Below are 26,980 nucleotides of genomic sequence, written 5' to 3'. Positions count from 1 at the left end.
ATAAAATCACAGTCAGAAATTGATAATCATAAAGTGCAGCTAATAAAATTGATAATATTGAATTATATATTAAAATTAGATTATTTCATGAAGCCAAAGTAAGTTCTGAAAAAAATGAGTATATTCGACATAGATACAGCAAATTAATTCATTTCAAACATCAGTAGATAGGCGATAATATAAATTGTAATAAATATAGATACATTCTAAGTTTTTTAAAACTGTATATTGTACATACTCACTGTAAGTTTAATAAATATTTTTAAATACCATTCACTTGTGTTTTCATTATAGAGATGGCAATAGATATTATATTGTGATATAGTATCGGTTTATTCTCTACCTCCTTAAGTCAATTTTGCATTATCATATGACATATAACAATGAGTGTAGCTGTTTATTTTGGAGAGTGAATATTAAGTTATAATTATCAATAACATAACTAAGAAATTCTATACTACCCAGAAAAACTCATATAATTAGCAATTGACAATGCAAATTGTTTCCTTTTGAAGATAGCGATGGGAAGTATCAAAATATTTCTATAAAAACAGTTATACCTAAGCTTAACTTATGTTAAAAAATAATTATTGCATCAAACTTTTATAGCATAATTCTTCATCTTAAATTATTTGCAGTTTTATTATGTAGAAATAATCTAAATTAATACTAAGGGAACTTTATTTCAAACTCATGTAAAATGTTAAACTTATAAATAAGGTTATGAGTCAATTATGAGATGGTAACTGAATTTAATTAAATTTTGAAATTATACTACAAAAATTATTTTATGACCACGTAAGCAGAATGTTTTCAAAAATTATGAAATTAAATAACTGCCGCGGAAAAGTTGCGGTTCAGGCATGCGCAAAAGTTGCGGGGGACTTGAAGAAGCAGTTCAAACTTATATGTTTTTGCTCTCTCTCTGATTATCACGATATTTACCTACTGTCTTTTATGCAAAGGCTCAATATAGGTTTTATAAATATATGCCTCTAGTACATATATGCTCGAAGGAACACCCCGATCTGATGTAATGCAAAGGCAAGATGTCTAAGAGTCATTCCACACAACAGTCGTCCCATGGCCCGTACCATGGTACGCACAAAATATGTAATAGATGGTACGCGCGCCTTGGCCCGGGTCGTGTGAATACGCCTACCTATCTATATATTTTTATTAATGTAACCGCGCGCCATTATTCTATGGCTAGAAATTGGCCTCAATGATTTGGGATCGAGGGGGATTATCCCTCTTTATCCTGCCTCATCTCGTGTAGGCCTGGACAGCCTTCGTAGGTGGGCCCCATCCGTCGTCTACCCCGACCGCAAATGCGGCCGGTGTAGGCGCTTTGTGGGACCTCCTTTTGTCCTGGCTGGGCCCCGCCGGCTAGGGCCCTTTCTTCTGGCGCTCTTCTTGCTTCGCCGGCTCGTCTGTGTAAACCCCGGGGGTAGTGTCATGTTTATGTGTGGTATGGTTGGGTAGGGTAGTGCGGCTATGCAGCCCGGGATGCGCTTTGCTAAGGTGGCCCTTAGGCTAGCGCGGGAGGGGAGGGGTAAGGAGGGTATGGGGGGTGTGTATGTGTGTGTGTGTGTCGTTGTCTTCGTTTCTTGATCCTGGCTGTCTCTGAAACAGAAAAGGTTAGCGGGCAGGTAGGGGGAGACTACACTAGTCTCCCTGTCCCTGGTATGGGCCATGAGTCTATGGCCATGAGGCACTGTTGTGTGGAATGACTGTGTAGGTAAATCATATATATAGTAGTATTACATATATGAGGTAAATCAATTTTCCCGTATGAGTTTGTGCTCCTTGTCTAGACTCCCTGATACACGTGACCAATAAACTGTTAGTCGATTGGTCAGATTTAATGTAATGTTGTTTCATGTAATGTTGGTACTACTGATATAAAATGCTGACTGTGGAGTTTACTGATTTCACTGTACTCACTTTGGGGGAAATCCAGAAGTGTTTCTGCATTCTTGGATGGCAACTGCGTAATTATATTTGTACTGTTTGTAACTCAATAAAAAGTGTATACCATCGTTGTATCTACAAAAAGGTAAATGATAACAACGATTATATTACCCGTTATATCAAAATTGTCTTTTCTTTTTAGTAATATGGAAAGAACAGTATTAAAATATTCTCCAAGCTATTGGGACACCTGTCTTGAAGATAATGAACAATTCAAAGTAGGAAGTTCATCGGAGGAATTTCGAATAATTGCGTATCAAACAAAACAGGCAACAAGGAATAGCAACCTTCATATCAAAAAAATTCTTAGAAACCAAAATATACACGATTTTGGACAATTGCTCATAAGAGAGCAACTGATGGCCGTTCTAAGGTCTTATGAAAAATATTACAGGGTAAAGTAACGACACTATATTTTTTGATTTAATTTTCAAGATTGATAATTGTACATTTGTAATTATATTCCATGAAATTAATTAGATACGTAATCATTAATCGTTCAAAAACTTTTTTTAAAGCCAATGTTGAATATTATATTTTGGTATACGGATCATTTTTGCTAAAGTAATACAGCTGCATGGAAGTGATATTATACTAAAAATTTCATATTTAGTTCCTTGAGAAACAATAAAATAAACATTTTTTAGGTACGACGATTTATTACAATAAAGAAGCAGTTCCTAACAAATGCCCTACAGTATAATTTAGACCACAGAAGATGTGGCAAATCTAGTTTAATCTTTGGAAAATATTTGACTTACGTAGGTGATGATGATGTGGTATTGGTTGTGCAGGTTTTAACAAATAGTCCTAATTCGGACTGTATTGCACCCGCCAATAGTTCTGATTATTTCATAGATTACATTGTTTACCTTTAAATGTATTAAAATCTGTTTTTATTTCTTATTAAAGTTAAGAAGATATTTCAGTATAACTAGACTTACATTAATATAAAAACTGTTTAGTAATTGTTTTTGAATAGTTACTTTATTTTATGTGATTATGGGTTTTTATGGTTTGCGAGTTCGAATTAAATAGTATTCCTCACTCAGCGCTGAAAGACAGAAACTATACTGTTCTATATTAAAAGGTTTTCACTTTTATTAAATTTCACCCTTAGATTACAAATATTCAATATATTTGTATTAAAATCGTTTGTTGGGTAATATGTATTTAAATTTATCACATTTTAAATGTTAAAATATTTAATGCACATCAGGTCGTGATGAAAAACTGTTAGGATTTGATTTGTAACTTCATTGTCATTCAAGATATCAGAAAGTAAACTATAATTAATTAATAAAATATATTAATTTTTGTAAAATGGTAAATTCCAAAAACAATTGAGTGAGCATCACATTTTAGAGTTGTATGTTTAATACCAACTTTATTTTTTTTTTGTGGAATACTTTGTGTAGGTACTTCTACATGTTCTGTCGGAACGCTTTTCCAGGATTACAGAATGTAAGAATTTTTAATATTAAGAGATATGACCAAAATAATGTGGAATAAGCATAATTTATTTAGAGATTGTTATTGCAGTCAATAAGCAATAAATCAAATTCTTGTACGTAGATAGGCTCGCCGTAATATCTATATTCTTATAATCATGAGAGACATATATCTGAAATGTGATACTTACTATTTACATATGGCGAAGTTACAGTTGACAACCATTAATAATGTACACATTGCTTAAAATTATCTTTTTTGAACCCAAACCATAAATAAAATCCCTGTTTTTATTTTTAATGTTTATTATATTACATGTCAAATGTGTTAGAATGTTTTATATGTATGTTTCATATATTAAAATATATTGATGTTTTGAAAATGCTAATTTCATTCATTTTAATACACATCCAAAAATAGTTTTTTAATTGACTTTTTTTATTCTTAAATATATTCTTACTTACTTATTAGGTACTGTTATGGTAAGTATTGGAGAAAAAGAAAACTGATTTTTGTCATGGGAAATAAAGCAACGTTCACAATAAGTCCCTGATTTTTTTCAGAAATTTGGATAATCTTTCATTACAATAGATACCTATGCCATTAATTTAAAAAAGTGATATGGATTATAACGACCTTGACTAATTAAAAATAAGGTAAGGTTATTTTTTTTATTTAAATCTTGTTTAAAAATTAAATATTTAAGATTTGAAGTTTGTTTTTATAGTGTTTACGCTAAGGTTTATAATTTAATTGGAATAAAGATAAGTTAGAAAATAGTACATCGTTTAAACTTTAAACATATTCATTACTTCTTTCTGATGAATAATTTGCATAAGAGTAATGTGAATGGAATGGTGTTTTTAAATTATTAAATTTCCCTTATCATACATCATCAATTTTCTCCTGATAGGTATAGACCAAATATATGGAATAAAGGAGATTTTATGAATAAATTCTAGATGGATAGGAATATTATTTTTTTAGTGGTATAAAAAATACAAGTGGGAATAGTATAGTCTTTCCGATATCAATTGAAGAACCAAGAGGTTGACGGTATGTACCAGGTTCGGTCGCTGTCCCAGCAACTCGGCATTGAAATATTTGAAAAACTTCTTCCCATATTTATTTAGCCATACCCATATATAGGTCTTGTTGAACTAAACGTGGAGGTGGTAGAAATGTATACGCCCAGTTGAAGAATGCGAGCGCGGGCAAAGGAAAACAAACACAGCTGCATTGGGCTGCTGGGCAATAAATCTCAGCAGTTGACAAGTGGTTGATAAATTGCCCAGCAGTGCAGTGCAGCAATGCGGAATTTGGTATGATTCAGGTAATTTTAATTTATTATAGGCACCTTATTCTATCAATCATTCATATTACAATTGCGAAAGGGAGAAATAAGAGGGATATTTTGTTTACCAATATTATCACATGGCATTTTGGAAACCTTTTGAAACGGAACAAAACGAAATTTACCAGCAATATAATAAAATTGTTTGAGGACATAAATAATTAAAATATGTTGTTGGCCAAATGAACATTTAATAGAAATTTTCTACACATATACAAACTATTATAATTTTTGACCTTTAGCAGAAAACTTTTTTAGGGACGCCTATGAAACTCATAAAATTTTATTGCCAGGCTTTTTTTACATGTTCAACTGACTTCGGAAAGACTATAATAGCTCAAATTAATTTTTAATAAGTCATCTAATAAACACAATAATGTAAATAAGTACTGACTATAATTGGGATTTGAAAAAACTCCATGAAAATTAGGGAAATTCCCCAATATTTTCAAATTTATGAAATTCCCTTACACAGTCCGGTTATTAAGTTTTGAGACTGATTTTATTGTGGCAAAGTGCGTGGCGCTATCTATATGCAGTCAACAGAACTATGTAATGGCCTTCCCAGCGACGGCATATGGGGAGGAGTGTGTATCACATCCGACTGTGTTCCTGAGGCCCGGGAGGTTTCGTGATTGCTGAGACAACGTGGACGATGACAAGAGGACAGGGTGTCCTCGCATAACCATCAGAATGTTGGCAAACTATGTATGATTGATCGAATTCATCAACAATCGGATTGCAGTGCAGAGCACGCAGCTTCGGTATTTTAGTCCCCTCGTCATCGCGCATGCTATCTTGGCCATCCCGATACTTCCTGAACCAGAGGAACACAGTCGGACGAGATACACGTTCTTCACCGTATTCCAATTGTAACAGTTGATACGTTTAAGTGGATGTTTAACCGGCTTTAAAACGGATACTCTGTTGGGTCGCTCGGAAGACTTCCCATTATATAGTTCTCTTGAGCGCACATGGATAGTGCCTGCACTTCACCACAATAAAATCAGTCTTAAAATTTAAAAGCTGGACTGTGTAGTTCCAGGTTGCTACCTTGAATTTTTTTGAGGGAGTAACAAAATATTATAAACCCGTCGATGTTAAAAGTCAGTACAAAAAAATTTTTTAATAATAAAAAAAAATGCCATTATACTGGCAATTGCAGAATATTTATTAATTAATCGGGAATAGTGAAATCAAAGACAAACAAAAATGTGGACATTTTACTGGTACATAAATCTGGCAGTGGTTTCAGATCAAAGTACAATTTAATAATCATTACATTCAAAATACCATTGGAATGTTGTATACAGTTATGAAAAAATAAAGATACACAAAGCAAAATGTTCAATAATCACAATTTTGGGACCTGTTTCGTACTTAGCTAATATAGAATTAAATTAGTCTTTAATTTTTCACAACAGTTTGAAAAAAATATATAGCAAATCTTTTTGCGACCTAAAGATCCTCAAAGAGCATTTCAACTGATTCAAAGAGTATTGGTATGGACAGCCTCAGCGATAGAAACTGGGATTTGTAGCAGAAATTTTTACAGTAACAAAAACGCACATTTATATTTGAAAACATTAATAATACAAAACGTCGGCGATTTTTTCTTTAAAGTTTATATACAATAATTCTTCTTTGGTACACTCAATTACAATAAATTCTTAACGATCATATCAAATATAATAAAATATCCCCCTGTCATAGAATAATTATCTTCTAATAAATAAATATTTTACATATTTAGAAAACATTTTGTACATAAGTTCAGTTTTCCTTAAATTAACAGCAAAGGTTATAAGTAGTTTATTTACAGATGTACAGAACATTGAGAACAATCGATAGGATATTTATCTGTGGAGAGGCGAAAGTCTGATTACACGTAATTTTTCTTGCACTAAGCCACCATTTAACATATACGTGACAAATTTTATCAATTTCACCAAAAGTTGTGACCTTTGACTAGAAAATTTTGAGGCAGGCACTAAGAGACTAGATATGAACAAAAGTAATTAAGAGGAAATATACGAGTAGAAAAAATTTTTTGTACTCGTCTTAAAGTTTGTAGTGTTAATATTGAGTGTAATTTCATATTGAAATTCCAATGATTGTGGAAGTTATGGGCAATTTACCAGAATGCATTCGTTTTCAAGGTAGAAAGAATTGCTGATCAGCATTGCAAGATCAAAGATGCAGAACACGTGCATGTCGCCGAAGTCAAAACTTATAAAACTACCCATGAAGGGAGGATTCAGCAAGAGCAGTCATGAACCGCTGTAGAAGATGCTGTCAGTGCTACGGGGGTCCTACTCTATGGTCAAATCAAGCAGATAGTTTTTGAGATAAAAATTTTAAAAATTCACCTGTTTTCTGCTGTCTACTCGGATGTTCCCTCTTAATATGTTCTTTATATTAACTTTAAGTTTGTATTGCACTGTTTTGTTTTTAATTTTTGATAATAATATTCATATACTGTGTACAAGGATTTTACGCTTATTTAAAAAATTAATTAATTATAAATAATGTGTAACAATCACTGACAAGAACTACTTTCATTTCTGAGATACCGAGTGTTAAAATTTAAAAAGTTATCTCTAAATATCTTCTAAACAAATAAAAACACTAAAAATGAATTTTACATATATAACATGACATTTAACATGAAAAAATTAAATCTTAACTCAAATCAGTATTAAAAAAATTTATAAAAGCGTTAGACTTTTCTAAAAAAATATGTTTGCGATTTTTTTATTTCACAAAATATCTTTATAACTGTTTGAGAGGTGGGTACCTCAAGATTTGTTTTTTGTTACAGAAAATACATGGCAAAAAGAACAATAAAGTAACTAAATAATTATTTCCATTACAATATGCAACCTTCCAACCCTTTTATAACCTTTCTCAGTAATTTCATCATTTATTTATTAAAGCCTTTATTACAGCTTATTATTTATAGCTACATTTTATTTTATAACATTTTCTAATATGAAGCCTACCCCTTTTTCTTAATAGTGCTCTAGAGATGGTATGGAGATGATTAGTGGTTAATTAATTTTATTTTTTCTTTTGTTTTCAATACGTGTGAGAATATCAGAAGCAAATAGGGTCCTATATACAGGGTGATTCAAAAAACTGCTCACAGACTTCTAGGGTAATCATGAAAAATTAAGACGAAAAGTCTTAATAAATATAGGGTTGCAAATACCTCCTTAACGAGGTACAGGGCGTCAAAGTTTCTGTAAAATTAAACATTGCCTGCAATAATTCCAAAATGCCTGAACATTTCTATTTCAAATTTGCTATGCGTAGTTAGCATTTTAAGACCAATGTTTGATGTACTGCTCAAAATTTTATGAGTAGCAGTGTCCAATTTTATTTTAATTCATTTTAGTTTCGCATAGTAGGCTTGTGCTATTCAAAATAAAATTAAACATCGGCTGTTACTAATGTCAATAATAAGTGTACAAGCAGAGAACATTGTTGGTATAGTGTTCTCTGGTTCAAGTGAGTTAAGTAAACTAGCTTATAAGCTTCTTTTTGTCATTTTTACGGTTATTTAAATTACTTCAACTAATTCACTATTTTCAATAACAGTATGAATTACGAATATTCATTTGAAGAGATGACAGATCTATGTAATGGGCTAGCGAATTTTGTTTCCCGTGATGCAGTTAGGCGGTACAGAGAAGTGTTTCCTGCACGAAGAACACTAAATCGGCAAATGTTTGATAATATTGATAGAAGATTAAGAGAAACGGGTAAATTAAAAGCAACAAAAAAATTTTTTTCTGAACGACGGCGTTATGCTAGAACTCCGGAATTTGAGGAAATGGTCCTGGCAGCAATAGAAAATAATAATATGTTAAGTACCCGACAAATTTCTATAAATTTAAACATATCACAGTCATCTGTTTGGAGAACACTTCGCATACAACAATTATACACTTATCACTTTCAACATATTCAACATTTACTACATCAAGATTACCCATCGAGGCTAGAGTGGTCACGATGGCTGCTAGGCAGGCTTGCAGAGAATCCTAATTTTTCTGCGAATATCTTATTCATAGATGAAGCATCGTTTACGAGATGAGAAATAATTAACTTCCACAATAGTCATTTATGGAGCGACAAAAGTCCTCATGTCATTTGAATAACAAATTTTCAGTATGAGTTTTCAATTAACGTTCATGCTGGCATTATTAGCGACACGGTCCTTTTAGGCTATCAAATAGACTATACTCCGCGGTCGAAATTATAGAGACATAATATAAAAACACTATTACCATAATGCGTTTAGAATATAAAATGATTTTTATAGGGTTCAATATTATTTATCTTTGTGCCGCTCGCTACGCACATCGATAGAATCTATAATTAGTTACACTGAACGTCAATCTATACTCTATCTCTGTCTTTTGCGCTTGGTAGGGAATAGGGAAATGCTTTTTTAGTTGGGTGTAAACGTACTTGATTTCCAGTTCTGAGAAACGTCATAGCATAAGCGTAGACGAGGGGTCTAATTCCATGGTTATAATAAATTTATAAATTAAAAAAACACAACTGGGGCATTTTAAAATGCTGTAATAATTAAAATGGATCAAAGTGCCGGTTATAGTAAACCGTAAAAATTATTAGATGTTATGTTTTATTATCTTTTTTCAATATTTTCTATATCTTGTTGCCTTTTACGCAGACACGTCAATGGATTTTCGTTCCCGGCACGCTTCATCCCTCTTACTAGTCCAAAAGCTAGCGATGAGTCACTCTCTATAATTTCGACCGTGGAGTATAGATGGCCAGTTTTACTTTAATTTTTTAATAAATGATTTGAACAGCTTGTTAGATGAAGTACCACTGGATGTGNTAAGTGTACAAGTGAGTTAAGTAAACTAGCTTATAAGCTTCTTTTTGTCATTTTTACGGTTATTTAAATTACTTCAGCTAATTCACTATTTTCAATAACAGTATGAATTACAAATATTCATTTGAAGAGATGACAGATCTATGTAATGGGCTAGCGAATTTTGTTTCCCGTGATGCAGTTAGGCGGTACAGAGAAATGTTTCCTGCACGAAGAACACCAAATCGGCAAATGTTTGATAATATTGATAGAAGATTAAGAGAAACGGGTAAATTAAAAGCAACAAAAATTTTTTTTTCTGAACGACGGCGTCATGCTAGAACTCCGGAATTTGAGGAAATGGTCCTGGCAGCAATAGAAAATAATAATAAGAAGTACCCGACAAATTTCTAGAAATTTAAACATATCACAGTCATCTGTTTGAAGAACACTTCGCATACAACAATTGCATACTTATCACTTTCAACGTGTTCAACATTTACTACATCAAGATTACCCATCGAGGCTAGAGTGGTCACGATGGCTGCTAGGCAGGCTTGCAGAGAATCGTAACTTTTCCACGAATATCTTATTCACAGATGAAGCATCGTTTACGAGAGAGGAATAATTAACTTCCACAATAGTCATTTATGGAGCGACGAAAGTCCTCATGTCATTTGAATAACAAATTTTCAGTAAGAGTTTTCAATTAACATTCATGCTGGCATTATTAGCGACACGGTCCTTTTAGGCTATCAAATAGACTATACTCCGCGGTCGAAATTCTCATGTAGGCCTGGACAGCCTTCGTAGGTGGGCCCCATCCGTGGTCTACCCCGACCGCAAATGCGGACGGTGTAGGCACTGATTGTTTATCTCTCTTTCAGTTTCTATTTAGTACAGCTGTCGATATACAGTATTTTATTTAAAATAAAATCATAAAATTGATGGTAAATCGTAATTTAACACAACATAATGTAAAACTATAAGTGGTCTAACTGCTCCAGACGTATATGTTCGCAAGCGATAAACTTTTGTGCACGGCGCGGTAGCTACGTTCAGACGTATTGCGCAGTGAAAGGGTTAAGGAGCTGATTTATGCAACTCCAGTAAATTCGATTGATGAATTATGGCAACCAATTTAACAAGCCTTTCAAACAATTCATACGCCCGGGATTTTTGAAAGAATAAGAGGATCCTTAGTTCGGAGGGTAGAAACGTGTGTCGAACCACAAGGTGGTCACTTCCAGCACCTACTACTGTACATTATTTCCAGTTATACAATTTTTATCATTACGTTTTCAGCTTTAAACTTGTTGTTTATTGTTTACGTTATTTCATTCTGACAAAATTAGTTAAAACCTAAATTACTCAAAAACTGTAGCTTTAATCAAAATTTTGCAAGAGANTAAATCGTAATTTAACACAACATAATGTAAAACTATAAGTGGTCTAACTGCTCCAGACGTATATGTTCGCACGCGATAAACTTTTGCGCACGGCGCGGTAGCTACGTTCAGACGTATTGCGCAGTGAAAGGGTTAAGGAGCTGATTTATGCAACTCCAGTAAATTCGATTGAAGAATTATGGCAACTAATTCAACAAGCCTTTCGAACAATTCATACCCCTGGGATTTTTGAAAGAATAAGAAGATCCTTAGTTCGGAGGGTAGAAACGTGTGTCGAACCACAAGGTGGTCACTTCCAGCACCTACTATTGTACATTATTTCCAGTTATAAAATTTTTATCATTACATTTTTAAATTTGTTGTTTATTGTTTACGTTATTTCATTCTGACAAAATTAGTTAAAACCTAAATTACTCAAAAACTGTAGCTTTAATCAAAATTTTGCAAGAGACCAATTCGATAGACAACACTTTACTCTAAAATAGTGCCCGTTTGACAAAATTAGCGGTGGCATACAAAATATTTTTAAAAAAGTGTCACGTTGACCCCATCTCTACGACACTGCTGCTCATAAAATTTTGAGCAGTACATCAAACATTGGTCTTAAGGTGCTAACTACACATAGCAAATTTGAAATAGAAATGTTCAGGCATTTTGGAATTATTGCAGACAATGTTTAATTTTACAGAAACTTTGACGCCCTGTATCTCGTTAAGGAGGCATTTGCGACCCTATGTGTATTAAGACATTTCGTCTTAATTTTTCATGTATCTACCTTAGAAGTCCGTCAGCGGTTTTTTGAATCACCCTGTATATATTATATTTTTTAACGGCTAGAAAAAGAGGTTTTTTAAGAATTTGACAAAGTAAAAAAACTAATTGTTTGGATACCCATATCTTCAGTACTTTTCTGTAAGTTTCTGAACAGTTTCTAGAGATGCTAAATTAGAATATATTGAAAGTACTTTGACTTTTACCTCATATTTAAAGTATGATGGTTTTTTGGTTATTATGCCATGGTTTATGTACCTGGTCGCCGCAAGTTACAGAATTACCTTTCACTTTCTTAGCCTTAGTTAGGAATCTGTCTGTAGGCCCACAGAACCTATCCCGAGAATGACAAGAGCAGGTCAAAGATTTCTAGCTATAGCTAAGGAAGCAAAAGGTAGTTGTGTAACTGGAGGGGACCAGATACATAGGCCACGGCACAACAACTCGACAAACCATCGTACTGTAAATAGAAAATATTACTAACTTTTAGTTAAAATATCGCAAATAATATTGTTTAAAAAGTCCAACTCTTTGTTTTACTTTTAGAATTGGATGCCTAATACTAAAATTAATCAATACTGGTTATATTTTCCTCAACTATTATGGCCAACCAATGGAAGAATATTTCCGCCTCATTTTTATAAAATATAACCATATTTGTAAAATTTTCAAACTGTATTGAGGCACAGACGTGTCATGTTTTGTAAACTTTATGTAAACGGATCATCTTTACAAATTGCCGATTTATACAAAAATGGTAAAAGCTACATGAAAATCATTTTAGTTCAAAATAAAATTTACATTACAGAAATGACTAGAGAAATGCATAAAGAAATTTACATTTTTCGTGCATAGAAAATTTCACATCAATATCTTAATGTATTTAGAAGATTTGAGAAGACACTTTTTAGCTTAAACGTAAACATCCTGTATCTCCTAAATTTGGACGCCTTGCGTTTTATAAATCTCAAAAGTGTATAAAAATTATAATAAACTCAAAAAAATTACTATTACACACAAGTTTTCAATTAGATATACACTGGACGCTTATTTTGACTAGAATAAAATATAAATTTGTAGAAAAAATTCTTAAAAAATTGCAACCCTGTAATTTCTTAACACAAAAAGTACCAACCTTGAAACTTACATATTGCTATGTATAAATGAAGATTACTTCAAATTACTGTCAAAAATTTTGTTTGTACACTTTTTGACGTAACCAGACATTTACCTCTACCCAATATTACAACAGAATATCATTAATGATATTTGTCATATGAATTCTTTATGGCATTTTATAATTATCATGAGAATATATTACTGCTGCTGAAGTAGTAACTGTTCCAGTTCATCCGCCGACCGAAGAAGAAAGGCGGCAGACTCACGATACCCAGTGATTAGCTGTCTGACAGCAGTCATCTCTCCCGCACTTAATTTGTGATTTAGGAGCGGCTTTTGTTTCATACTTAAATCGGCAGGACCTAGAATAAAACACATAACATAGAAAAAGCGATTATGAATAATTATTTTTCTTTTTTTTTTTTTCATTTAACATTACTCCCATATTGTAACTAATTGCATATAGGGATGCAAGTCCATTTGAGTAATTTTTCAAGAAAGCAATGCAAGGAAAACTCATTACAGTCATCTTCTATTAAAAAAAACATGGGTAAAAAACACAAGACAATAAAATTCTTCTTAAAAAGAAATTTAGTATTCTCATATGTGTAGCATACAATGAATAATTTAAATTATTTTGGTAGAAATATTGCACTGAAGCCGTTGATTGTATCATCACAAACATCATATAAAAAAAAGTACAATATAAAGTCAAATTTAAGTGGCAGAAAAAATGTAATTGTAGACTAAACTAGAGATAAGAAAATAAAATAGGGCATGTTTTAGCATGCAATAATTTGATACGCCTGACAGTAATTATGCATCAATATTTCCACAAAAAAGATTATTTTTGTTTCTATTCATTTAATTTATTTAAGTAATAAATTTGTATTTTAAAATCGTCTAAATATTCAACATTAATGTCAAACTTCATTTTATGAGGACACCCCTAAAAGTTCGCGGAATGACGGATAGATGGCGCAATCTCAAAAGTGTTGTGACCTAGTAAAGTTACCTCTTCACATAGTCAACTGTCAAATTTCAGATTGCTTTGTGCATTACCGATATGGGAGCTGTTAAGTGAAAGTGTAGCACAGTTTTTAACGAGATTGTGTTGAAATTGGTGTCTTCATCAAGAAAGATGAAGGATGGTCTGAGGCAACCTGTTCCTTAATTTTATACTGTTGATAAATGAAATTGAGGCTTCAAAGCCATATTACATCAAAATTTTTGAAAAAGTGCATGACTTGGTATTAAACATCCATAAACATCTCCAAAGAATGTGTAATACATTTTCAATGAAGAGTTGGGTATGAAGAAATCTGCCTTAGGTCACCCATCCAAATTCCAGCCCACGTCTGTGATGCTTGCCTCGGCAGATAGAAATCCGCCGGCCAAGACACCCGGCTAGGCGGTCCCCTAATTTTGATACATAAATACATATCGTTTTGCTATAAGGTAATGGTACTAACCGTTTGCAAGCAGTCCTCCAGTTGCGAAGGGCGCAGTACCCGGAAAAAGTGGATAGGGTCCTGTCCTTTGAAAAGCCTGAGTGAAATTTGGCCTGTACATAGCCGTAGGTGCCGATCCCGCTGTACTCGATATACCGAGTCCGTTCATACCTGCATTCCCTAACACTCCTGTATTTGACACACTAAAACCATAAAAAAAATTAGCCTCTGTCTTTTCTACGTTATTTTCTATATTTTTGTACCTTAGTGAAGACGTTTTTAAATCCGGGGTTACCGATAACACCTTCGAAACCGAATTGGAGGTACTTGAGGGGGTAGTAGATGAGGGGAAGGGACTTGGAACTGCATCGCTTTCTAGCTTAACGGGTGTACTGCTGGAAAAATCTAGTCCTCTATTAATGGCAGCTGTTGTGTCCGTCGGCTGTAAACAAAATGAAAAAATGTTAAAGCAGAACTGTTTAAAAAATACAGCTGTGATATAAGATACGCTGTGAGGTAATATTGAAGCCAATATATTTTAATTGAACTAAATATATCGTCCCTCTTATCACGTAGGGGCGTATAATCCAAGAAATGGATATACACATACGCCTCTACGTGATAATAGGGACAATATGTTAGTCCAAAGTTACTTCATTTGTGAGTTACATGGTGTTGAAGTTGAAACGAAAGTAAATCCACCCTGTATACAAATTAATATTATTTTTTACCTTTAGCAGAAAACTTTTTAGGGACGCCTATGACTTTAAATTTTATTGCTAGGCGTTTTTATACATGTTCAACAGACTTCGGAAAGACTATAACTATGAAAAGATGAACCAGCTGCAAGGATTTATGGTGTAACATTTTTTATATTGAAAAAGGTTTGCGTTTTCAAAATAAAAAAATGTTAATTTACTGGCCGTAATTGCATACAGGGTGAAAGTACTTCATCAAACTTTTTCTTAAGCAAAGTTTGAGAATCTCAGTGCTCAGTGTTATTATGACCTTTGGCATTAATCTAGGTTAGGTGAGCTACCTATATAATATCTACATTTTATTCACCTGAGATCTTAATTAAAATCACCTACTTGACCTATCACCATTCAAAGTAACTGAGATTAGCTGAGATCTTAGGTAAATAAAAGAATATTATTTTCAATTCACCTGATGTGAAATGACAACAGGGCTCTAGGTAGGCAAGAAACAAACAGCTAACATTAATTCGTAGAAACGGAGAATGGCTGAATATGTCATCGCTTCAATTTATTACATTTTTCTTGTTTTATGAGAAGCGTGAAGCTACATTTTTTAGTACGGTGTGTTTGTGTGTTTTCATTGTTAAATTTCTGGGTGATATTATGAAAGCAAGCCATAGATTACACTCGTTTCAAAAATAAAAATTAAGATACACCACACATTTTTTATATGTGTATTAAATGAAAATATCGGATATCTAAGTTTATAAAATAAATAAGGCAGTGTTAAAATGGAAAAATATTAAAAAATTAAGAAAAATTATTACCTGGGTTCCAGGTAATATTGGCATTGGTTGACTGACAGGTTCAAGTCCCAATCTCATTCTCTTCGCATTATGGCTTTCATTTTCACATGCTGTCGCTAATATCTGTTCAGCCTGAACTGAGGTTAAATGCGCTGGAGTTGGCCTCGTCTGTAAAAAAAGCTTAAACTGAAAAATATGAAATTTCACTAGTATATACAGGGTGTAGCAAAAAAGTAGGTTTAGTCTTTAACCACAGATACTTTGGGTAAACATTTTTATTCAGGTGCTTGTTTTGAAGATCTAGAATAAACAGATATTAAATTGTTTAAGATATTCATTAGAAATTTTGTCGACACCCCTTTTGTGTAATTTAACACGTTAAACCCCTCAAACTTTTTTCTATATATGCCTATCATTCAAGGATGTCGTTTTTTTTTAACATTTCTTTATTTTACTTTTTCCTCCTTTTAAAATTTTGGTTGGTTACCCATAAACTACAGTAAACAGAAAAAAGTTATTGGTGGGTGTCAAAGATATATTGGAAAAACGTAAAACTCTGTAAAATTTTAAATTTAATTTGAAAAAACAATGGAACCATTAATAAAAATACTTTTCAAAATCTAACTTTGGCACTCTGTATTTTCAACCAGAAATGCCTAAATGAAAAATAACATGTTTTGTTACTTTCGCTCAAAGAATCTATGGTTAACGACTTGGCCTACTTTTCTGCAACATCCTGTGTACTGATGAATAAACTAATATTAAAAAATATTATTAATTTATGTAAAATTAGATACTTACTGCATCCCACGGAGAATTAGGATCTCTGGCACGTTTGTTCCTTCGGCACGACTTGAGATATGTGCGAATTCTTTTTCTGGCCCTTTCGGCGAACTCTGGGAACTGCCTTGTACACGAATCGATAATTGCCTGGATTTTTTCCTTTGGCTGTTTACTAATAGGAACCATTCGATCTAAGTTTTCATCTACAAATAGCCGAACAAACATCTGAAACAAAAATTGGTATTTGTAGTTCATTTGATATGCCTTTAATAAATAGTAAAATATAAAAGAAAAATATATTAATAAGTAAATACAGTCAGTGTTGATGATGAAATATCGCTCGGGAATAATTTCGTGTTTTAATAAATATGTTCTACTTCACCGAAGTGTCAAATAAATGTGTTGTAGGTATATTTCATTTAAATATCATTCTTCAAACTTAATATCATATATTATGTTTTCAATATTGCTGTGACTACCATATTATTAAGCAGCACATTTCTTTTAAATCGAACAAATTATTCTGTTCTCTCAATATTTATTTACATGTCATGTTAAATATAAAATTATAGCATTTAAGGATGTTACGAATATGGACGGTTAAAATTTTATTTGTAGACAATTTAAGGAAAAATATAGCTTTTCTCGTTTTAACATTTGAAATATTTATAATAATTATTATATACATATCATTACTTTGACTGTATAAAATAAAGTATACTAATTTGGATACTTTTGTTTTTTTTGCATTTCTCGGGAAGACAGATTAAAAATAGTTAGGATGTCATGATTACAAAAGATTTTTTTAAAATGGAATATATCCTATATATTTTTTATTTTTTGAATCCTGCCTAAAATTCTTTAAAAATATAAAACAAAAAATTATTTTGTTGTAATTAACTCAATTATTTCTTGATGCAATTAAGTGTGCTATGGATATATTTGATCCGATGAAAAAAAATGCTTGGGAGACACTGATGGGGTGTCATATAACTCTTATGGATTTCTGCACCAGTTTTTTAGAATTCTATAAATATATAATTCCGCGATCTCCGCTAAAGATCACTACCGCCTCTTCAATAAAGGAAATGGGGAAAAAACATTGCCAGCTGTACTGAAGAAATTGCTCAGTGAGTGACCTGATGCTGAAGTGCGCATGTTGCCACTACAACGGATTAAAACATTCTAAAAATGAGTACATTTTGCACTGAATTTTTGCTTAACGAAATCGAAACACATATTTTATTTTTTTATGACTTACATGAGGTTAAAATGAAATAAGAAAAATACGGAACTCGTATTTTTTAAATAATCTTCATTTTATGATAATAAAAAGTTAAAACACACTATATTTTCCCAAATAAAAGTTATAAAAAATGGTTAAAAATGAAAATACCATTTATTTGTTGAACGAATCAAGATACAGAGATATGGTTTCCTTTGTTAATTTTTTCCTCGAAAATACTGGTGACATCTTGAATGATATTTGTCTACCTCCTCAGGAAATGCGAGAAACACCCTACAGTTTTTGTTGGTACTCTTGTACTAGCTATTGTTTTTGTAATAGGGTGGTTTCCTTCAGCGAAATTCGATATAAAATGTTACATATAGTCAGCGCCAGACTGGGAGAAAAAAGCGGCCCGGGAATTTTTCAAAGTAGCCGGCCCTAAAAAATTCTAAACTGCCATAGTAAAAAGTAAACGGGTTTTTTTAGTGTACAGTTTTGAAATAGTCGTTATTTATGTCGAGTTTTCCAAAGTTGAGAAGATTGAAAATTTTTAAATGTATTATTTATTTTATCCATCAATTAGTTTATTATTTCTTTTATTTTTTTCAGTGGATAATTCTACCTTGCATTCGACAACTTTTAAGCGCTTTACTCGGTAACTTTTTACTAGAGACTTTTCTAAATCCATTAAGCTTGAACCATAGAATACGATTTTGTATTCTATATTAAATAAGTCATGAAAATATGAGAACTGTAATCTAAGAACTTAATTCTTGAACCACAATTATTTGTAAGAAAATAAAACCAAGGAAAACGTACTGTTAAATCGTATGTATTAACCTAATAGTATAGAAAAGAATAACATACATGTGAAACTTCATTCATTTCAGCAATTTCGATTAAAATACATCTGACAAATCTGAAAATAATATTAGGTATAGTAAAAGCTTATTTCTAAAACTTGGATGTTTTGAAGTTAGTAAGTCAATTTTGATAAGATCAATTTTTCGATTTTTACTATAGGGTTTCTTCCTGCAATTTGCTGAAAATTTTGAACTTGCACGTATTAAATCGTTCACTGATATAAATTAATTTCATATGCAGTTTTCAAAAAATTGTGTCCTTTTTTAACTAAATTTTGTAATAAAATTAAAAATTATGACTTTTTATGGAAAAAAAAAATCCATAGAACAATCTATCCTGTTAGGTACTTTTAATTATATGTTTTGCAAAAACTTTATTAAGACTAATAAAAATTTCAGCAGACAACGAAAAATTGTACTTCGAACATATAAAATGTCTCTTAAATAAATTGTCCCAAAAAAAAACATAAAGTTTAAAAAGGGACAACATTTTTGGATTTTTTTTGCTTTCCATTCTAAAAAGGTTAAAATTTTTGAAATATATCTAATTAAATGTTGGGCCAAGCGGCCCTTTCGGGAATTTTCCCTTTTTTCTCTATGGCCAGTCCGGCGCTGCATATAATATTTATCAATAATAGTCAATAAACAACAAAATTTCTTCTGTTTTTCATGTTTCATTGGAATTTTTCGAAATAATTGGTAAAGACTTAATGATTCGACAGAGGCAGAATACTGCAAAAAGTAGCAATTTTTATTAAACTGGATTCTGCAATTTTGCAGTTGTTTTACCCTGCGGCAAGCGCAAGAACGGTCAAAAGTACAGTTTAAATGTAAAATTATAATAAATGCCAACACAAAATACTTCACCACTGACGAATCGCAAGCTGAAGCTGTATGTATATCTAAATCATAGAATCAATTGTACATTATTTTTCGCATCTCCGTTTTTCTATGCTTCATGTTGGTAGGTCTCACTTATACATGACGCGCGCACAGGTTTAAAGGAAAAAAGTGTTTCGTAACAGTCCGTTACTACTTATTGATAGCCAGCCAGTTCATTTTGTGACCGAACCAATCGCACTGTGGGTAAAAAAAAAGAGTGGCGGGTGGGCCCCATGATAGAAGAACTACGATGCTCAAATAATTGAGATTGATCTTCCTTACAGGTAAGTCGATCGAATCTTACAATTTTACCTTAACAGTTGCTATAGAAAGAGTCCTGATATAAACATCTGGTTTCTGCTTTTTTGCATAAAATGTCGAAAACAAATAAAATGCACAAAAAAATTTGAGACACGCCCCTATTCAATACTGGTCAGGGCATTAATCCGCAGAGTCGTTGTATTCCACAATATCATGAGTTAAAAATTACTTGGAAGAAATTATCATTTCAATTTATCAAATAAACACCTCATCCATTTTCTTGGGAGTATGCATCCGCCGTTAATATTAACTATTTTTTTTTGTCGAATTAAGAAGCACTTATAAAAGACATAATATAATAGAAATCTACGCAATATTTATTAAATGTGCAGCATGTTTGTTAGATAAGATTACAGATAAAAATGTACAAATAAACTGCAATTCTGAAAAAAGCAGGATGTGCAGAATAATCACGGTTTTAAGTTTGTTTTAAGTTTGAGGTAGACGACCTAGTTCGGCAGAATATAGACAGGAAGGGAAACGTTTGTACTGATATCCAGTCTCTGCTGAAAATGCACTTACTGATAATACCGACGAATTTTGTTATTCCTCGAGTAAATTTTCAAGACAAAAATGTGATTTTTTCTTTGGTAAAGGAAACGCGACAACTGCATAATTTCGATGAGAACTCACGTTGAAAGCCTTGAGCCTCTCCGGATCGTGGGTCTGCGCGTCGATTTTGTCATCACTTTCGTCGTCGTCATCGTCTTCGTCTTCTTTGTTCCCGCTAGAACTGGTCTCGTCGTGGGCTGAACCTGTGTCGGCATTCACCGGGCTCTGCAAGAGAAATAAAGCGCTTGATGATACGAGGCGCAAGCAATAAATATAACGAAAATATTATCATTTAGAAAACTGACCTGACACAATAATTTCACTTAACTGAAACAAATGCGTCTGGATTTCAAAGGGAAAATCCACTATTTTTATTAGTAAGGGTTTATATTGCTCATAAAGTTTTTCCTTAAAAAATGTGACAACGTAGAGGTATGTACCTACTCATAAATTTAAAGTAGAACTTTTGCAATTTAAGAATAAAGTACATTTGGTTTCACAAAATACAAGCGTTAAAAGTAATATATTGCTTTTTACAACTAAAAGCAGTGACAGTTGGTGAAAATTAAAGTGGTTCTATTTATTTGGATACTGAAGTCTGGGACTCATAATATTTTTTAGATGATTTTAGCAAAGTTTACAGAATATTTATTCTGTAAACTTTGATTTTAGGCCAATGCGGAGAACTTTCGAAGTCAAAAAATTTCAAGCGGAATTTGCCTTGGGGTCTCAGATTGGGCATACAGTGTAGCCTAATAAGAATCAAGATATCCCTTTAACATTTTTTTGGAGCGCATGTTTCGAATGGAATACATTTTCATATGCTTTCTAGATGTATTTGTCGAATAATAAATAATCTAGCTGGCAATTCATGATGAATTGCGATTTTAATTAGAAGCTTATGAATCATCATCATTTTTTAAACCCCCAGTATCTCAGATTTCATCAATTTATAATGCAGAATAATCTATCACATACATGGTGTTTCATAATAATGTGCAAATAGTTTAAGGTGGTGTTTAGAAAGTAATTTTAGGGGGGGGGGGTACTATTACTTTCTAAACACCTCCTTAAAATATTTGCACGTCATTATGAAACACCCTGTATATTTACGATGAAGGAAAGAACATAAAAAGAGATGAAAAACTTGCCAATACTGTCACTGCTACTACGATGGGTAAATATTAGAGACCCAATTTTGAAGATACGAGTATTAGATCTTACTCACATACAATGAAAATAATTTATACGCCAATCATAATTAGAAGGGATAATTAATTTGCAATTTTTTTATTTCTAAAGCCTCCTAGATTTTGAAACTGAAACTTCATAAATTTAAAACTTAAAAAACTGAATAATACGATTAATCTGCATTATATATTAATCAAATTTGAGGTTTTAAATAATGCTGATTTAGGCCACGTAATCAGATTTTTTATAAATAAAAATCCGTAAAAGTTTTTTTTCCAAAATCCGCCTGTAAAAATAATCACGGCAGGTCAGAAATTGCCAACTGAATCATCGTAATTGATTCAATAAAGTGTGCGTCCCAAAAAAATCTGGGGGATCTTGGTTCTTAATGAATCACACTGTACATGTGCAAAATACAAATTTTTCATGAACAGATAGATTCAGTTGGGCGGTATTTTTATAAATCATAAAATTAAATTTTCTTAGATAGATTAAAATAGACACTTTACCGAATTAAATAAGAAAAATTATAAAATATGTAAATTTTAAGATAAATAAAAACTGTGAAAAATAAGAAAAACCTTGTTTGTATCTGTAAGTTGATAAAAGCGAAATTTCAATAATAAAAAAGTTTCAATATGGCAAATAGTACGTTAAATAAATGCAGTTGTATGGTTTACAAGGAAAGAGATGTAATTTTTTGTGTATTTTTAAATGTATGCTTTTATCTGTGCACTATTTTAAGTTTTCATTAAAAAAGTGTGTTGTTGTTCGTAACTGCTCAGGTTACTACAAAAAAAATGAAATGTCCCTGAATGATTGGATGTAGTAAAAAGTTTTTTTTTCTTGTAAACAGAAAAAGAATCATATTTTTATAATTAAGCTTTACTGCAACAAATCCATAATTAAACAAGGTAATACTTTGCATATTTTACAATGATTTAAACAGCTATTAACATAATTAACATAAACACTTAATTGTGTTGGTATCGCTCTTATTATTAAATATTTTTGAGAACAGTTCCACCAAAATAATTTGAAAATATGGAAAGCAATTCCATAAATCAAAATTCACTACGTTTCCATATTAACTGACTGTGAGTACAATTATCTGTGTTATGTATATTTTTTTAAACTAAAATTATGAATTGTTTAAATCATGTGTTTTTTGGAAGGTAATATTTTACTTACAGGCACATCCCTCGTGGCAGGTGGTGTGGCCTTCCCCTTGGACAACCCCAGAGCGGAGTGGTACTGCGCCCAGAGCCCTACCATCTCTTCACCACCAGGTACTGAGGACAGGTCTGGAATATCACTATTTCCGTTTCTATTTCCTATAAGTTAAAATGGGGGACACTTAATTATTTCCTGAAAGAATTATTTTCATAATATCCCTAAACTAGAGTACATCTAAGGTATTTTTAATATTTTGGAGGATATAGGGTTTATGGTTGTGGTTCAAGACGGAAAAAAATGACAAAAATATTTTATTTTGTATCACCGGCATTAATAAAAATAAGATATACTGGAAAAAGTCACTAATGAACCCTGTATTTTAAATGCAATCTTGTAAAACAAAAAAAAACGTTATTGAGAGTACATAATGATTAATATATTATTTGTTTTATACCGAACACAGTCTATTTAAAAAAACTAAAATCATCCAATTACATTCACATTTTTGTAGATCCCGAAAATGATACGTTCTTGTCAATATTTTGGGGACTGTCAATGACCATTAATTATTGTCAATTTAAATGAATATACCACAAAGGTCAATTTACCGCCTGTTTAAAAATACTAATGATATATATTATTTACTTGTCGTATTTTTTAAATACCAAGTTAAACACAGTTATTAGAGAAATATGCGCAAGGGGAAAACCATGAATGGAGGATATGACCCTTACTGGCATAAAAACTATTAACGCCAATACAAAAGTTGATCAATAGACTTAAATTACCATTGTACGATGTGAAAAGCGTGGATATCTGTAGTACTATATTTCTCATCACGTCATTAGTAGGATGCCATAACTACAAGGTCGTTTTAATCGCTGCAACTTGATCGTAAACATTTATGGATAAATTTCCTCAGTTTCCAATGTTTTCGGTTTCATACACCGTGCAATAATCTATTGATGGAAAGTGTATTGCAACATGAGTTTGATATAATAAGTTTTTGGAAAATGGCAACAACCAGAGGCGTCCGCGAAGGGTACATCTCATCAGAATTGACGTATTTATGGGTAATTTGATACACGAAATGCGAGTTCAAGATATTTTGCAATTTGCATGATCACATTTACAATACCAAAAAATATATATTTTTCTACGGGGTGTATTTAAATAAAAGAGCACGAATGCTACCAGAACCAGGTTATCTCGAAATCAAAATATCGTAACTGAAGACCATGTGGTACAAGAAGGAGATAAGTCCATAATTTTGTAAAATTAAATTTCTGCAAATATAGGTTTAGAAACAGTAATCAAACCCCATTTCGAAATAAAATGATATGCCACTGACCAAAATTACGTGTAGGAAGGAGGGAAATATTTCGAAAATATTTTATAACTGCATATTTTCGTTTCTTATGATAATTATAAAACTTAGCAATTATTCAGTTCTACATTTTACCAGATAATGTTAATTTACAGCAAATCTACGTTTTCTTAGAGAAAATTAAGAACACTTTTTAACAAACTGACTTGACTGTATAATTCAACATAAATATTGAATGTAATTTTGACCAGTGGAGTAACATTTTTTATTTTGAATACTGTGTAAATTTTATTTGCTAACGTATGGTCACATTATTGTACCTCACACCAAATATGAAGATACAATATTTTCTTCAGTGCTAATTTAAACACCCTGTCAGTTCCAAATGAAGCAACTTTGGGCTAGGGTATATTTGACCCAATTATTATACTTATTTTAGTCTCAATGGCATATTTGTGTTCCTTCATTTAAATACGCCTTGTACAAACATAAAATGCTTTTGAAAGATGTGACAAAGTTTCTCAAAATACTATTAAAGATGGGGCTTGATGACTTCTTTATTGGAAGCTGCAGAATTACATTTACATAGACCATTCTGTTAGGTTTTATTATACCGCTAAGTTGGTAGTACTAATAATAATAGTCAAAAGCAAGTTAGTTACTTAAGTGCAAATCTGGATTTAATCGCTAATGAAAATTTTTCTTTTTTTTTTTTTGGACAAGTCATAAGTAGGAATTGTTTATGTCTACCGGAATCATAGAATTTTCTGGTACCTAAGTAGTACGCATTAACATTAGTACTTTCAATAATAAAAAACCTGTTGTCCAAACGATGTTTAAATTGACTGATAATCGCCGTCCACTTCTTGTCGCGTTTTTTTGTGGTAAACAGAAAAAAATGCTGAATTAGAATTGTCATAATTGGCCACGCACCAACTAATAATCCTACGAAATCCTTGCTAAATATTTTGCAAAAAAAAAGAAACGACCCTATATTCACCAGACCAAATTGTTGAATTTAGAAACTCGCCCATATTTTTCAAAATGAGACGTTTATATCTAAATATTTTTTTTAATTTTCAAGGTCTCCATAATTCACCTGTTGGAACGTCATTTACCTCAGTCGAAAGTCAAAAATAATCGTCTGACTAGTTGTCTTAGCGTTAATTTATAGGTCTCGGTGGTAACCTTGTAAGGTAAAAGGTCAACGTTTTATCTTTACGTTTAGATCTTAGACGGAGGAACTGGGGCTGACAGGGATAACTAGAGTGAAGTTTTAATTAGTTTAAATTACGAAAAATTATGAACAAATGTGATAAAAAATTTGTAATAAGTTCACTATATACAGTGTGTTTCACTTTGAGAATGCTTTTTTTCAACATAGAGATCTACCTTATCAGCTATGTTCGAAAAATTCTGTGAAGAGTTATTTGCTATAACCAAAATTTCATTTCATTATTTTAATAATGCATATAGCGTGTCTGCTACAGTAAATAAAGTTTTTTAAAATGAATATACATATTTGAAAAACTGTATTAAGGGCGATAAAAAATTTGATTAGTTACTAATATCCACTGTTTTAGGGTAATGTCAGTGTGCAGTTACAGACCGTAAAAACCAGCTCAAATGCTGAATTATCGGTTTTTTACAGAACTTTCTATATATCTGCATTTTAAAAATTATAATTAATACATCAAAGACCCTGTATGCAATACTGAAACGAAATTTTGGTATTAGTAAATAGCGATATGAAGAATTCAATCACGACATCAGTTTTTCTTACAAAAATAATGCAAAAAAATATTTTAAATACAAAAAATTCAAATAAGTTTAGGGTTGTTCTTCATCCAATGGGACATCCCTTTTTTATGAGCAACAAGCAATTTTTGAGTTCAATATATTATTTTTATTACCCATACATACGACCTTGGCAATATCAGAAAATGAATTATTGATTGCTGCAACTTGCAGATTGGATAGAACTGGCGTGAATAATGTTTTTTCAATAAATAATTTACAATTGTATAATCATTACGTTATGGTACTGACATTTTCGTAACGCAGTTGAAATATGGACTCGCTTATTTAAATAGGTTAATCAGGTACTACTTTGGCACAATAAATGTCAATGTTTATCCATATTCATAGAAGCTTATTAGAAGAAAATGTATGGATGTATGAATTAGTGATCTCATAGAACAAATTTTAAAACAATGACAAAATTAGAAATTGAAAGTAAAATCGTAATAAACAGTTCCATATATTAGCCAAAGAAATCTCAATAGCCCTAACCTATCAATCAAGAAGTTTTCTATTTTCATGATTTTTTCAGTCACTCGGTCGGACATTTAATTTTACGAATTTGTTTTTGCTTTTTTTTTCGGTGACTTCACGTCGGTCTATTTCTGCTTCTATGGGTAAACACTGACACCAGGAGACGAGCAACTACCAACGTGGAAATTTGGCCGAACTCTCACTTTGTCGTAGGGTAAGGACATTTTACTTCCTTAACATTGCTTAGACAAGGGACCAACGGTTTTGCATCCTTTCTGAGGGGCGGACGAGCATCGCCAGCCTTCCCTGGATGGTCATCCATCCAAATACTAACCGCGATCAGGGTTGCTTGCCTTTTCATATCACTGACAGATGTTTTACGAATTTAATAATATGCATGATGATAAAAAAAATGGGCGGGAAGTTTGTATTTGATCCTTTTAATCGACTCTGACACTATGGTATGTAGGTATATTTCATAAAAGATATATGTATGAGGT

The 26,980-nt window shown here is 32.0% G+C and overlaps 2 protein-coding genes across 6 annotated transcripts in view; one reads left to right on the top strand and one right to left on the bottom strand.

Annotated features, from left to right (window-relative positions):
• Nucleotides 1–1,850: 1,850 nt before the first annotated feature.
• Nucleotides 1,851–3,748, top strand: LOC108913053. The gene is made up of 3 exons (XM_018718518.1): nt 1,851–2,059; nt 2,117–2,369; nt 2,622–3,748. Exons 2-3 carry the CDS (start codon nt 2,121–2,123, stop codon nt 2,850–2,852), a joined length of 480 nt encoding a protein of 159 aa, XP_018574034.1. The 5' UTR covers nt 1,851–2,059; nt 2,117–2,120; the 3' UTR covers nt 2,853–3,748.
• Nucleotides 3,749–11,846: 8,098 nt separating this feature from the next.
• The window catches only part of LOC108913051 (nucleolar protein 4-like), a 158,180-nt gene continuing 143,046 nt past the window's right edge, over nt 11,847–26,980 (bottom strand). For all 5 annotated transcript variants that reach the window (XM_018718512.2, XM_023455522.1, XM_018718513.2 and 2 more), the window contains 7 exons: nt 22,895–23,037; nt 20,594–20,737; nt 16,685–16,891; nt 15,905–16,051; nt 14,643–14,821; nt 14,401–14,582; nt 11,847–13,290 (listed from right to left, as the gene is read on the bottom strand). In XM_018718512.2, coding sequence (XP_018574028.1) covers nt 13,127–13,290; nt 14,401–14,582; nt 14,643–14,821; nt 15,905–16,051; nt 16,685–16,891; nt 20,594–20,737; nt 22,895–23,037 — 1,166 coding nt within the window. In that variant the 3' untranslated portion in view covers nt 11,847–13,126. The remainder of the gene's footprint in view (nt 13,291–14,400; nt 14,583–14,642; nt 14,822–15,904; nt 16,052–16,684; nt 16,892–20,593; nt 20,738–22,894; nt 23,038–26,980) is intronic.

This window comes from Anoplophora glabripennis, unplaced genomic scaffold (genome assembly GCF_000390285.2).
Source record: "Anoplophora glabripennis isolate ALB-LARVAE unplaced genomic scaffold, Agla_2.0 scaffold736, whole genome shotgun sequence".
Taxonomy (NCBI): Eukaryota; Metazoa; Arthropoda; class Insecta; order Coleoptera; family Cerambycidae; genus Anoplophora; species Anoplophora glabripennis.
The sequence above is the reverse complement of the archived record's forward strand: the minus strand, read 5'-3'. Positions and strand labels throughout refer to the sequence as shown.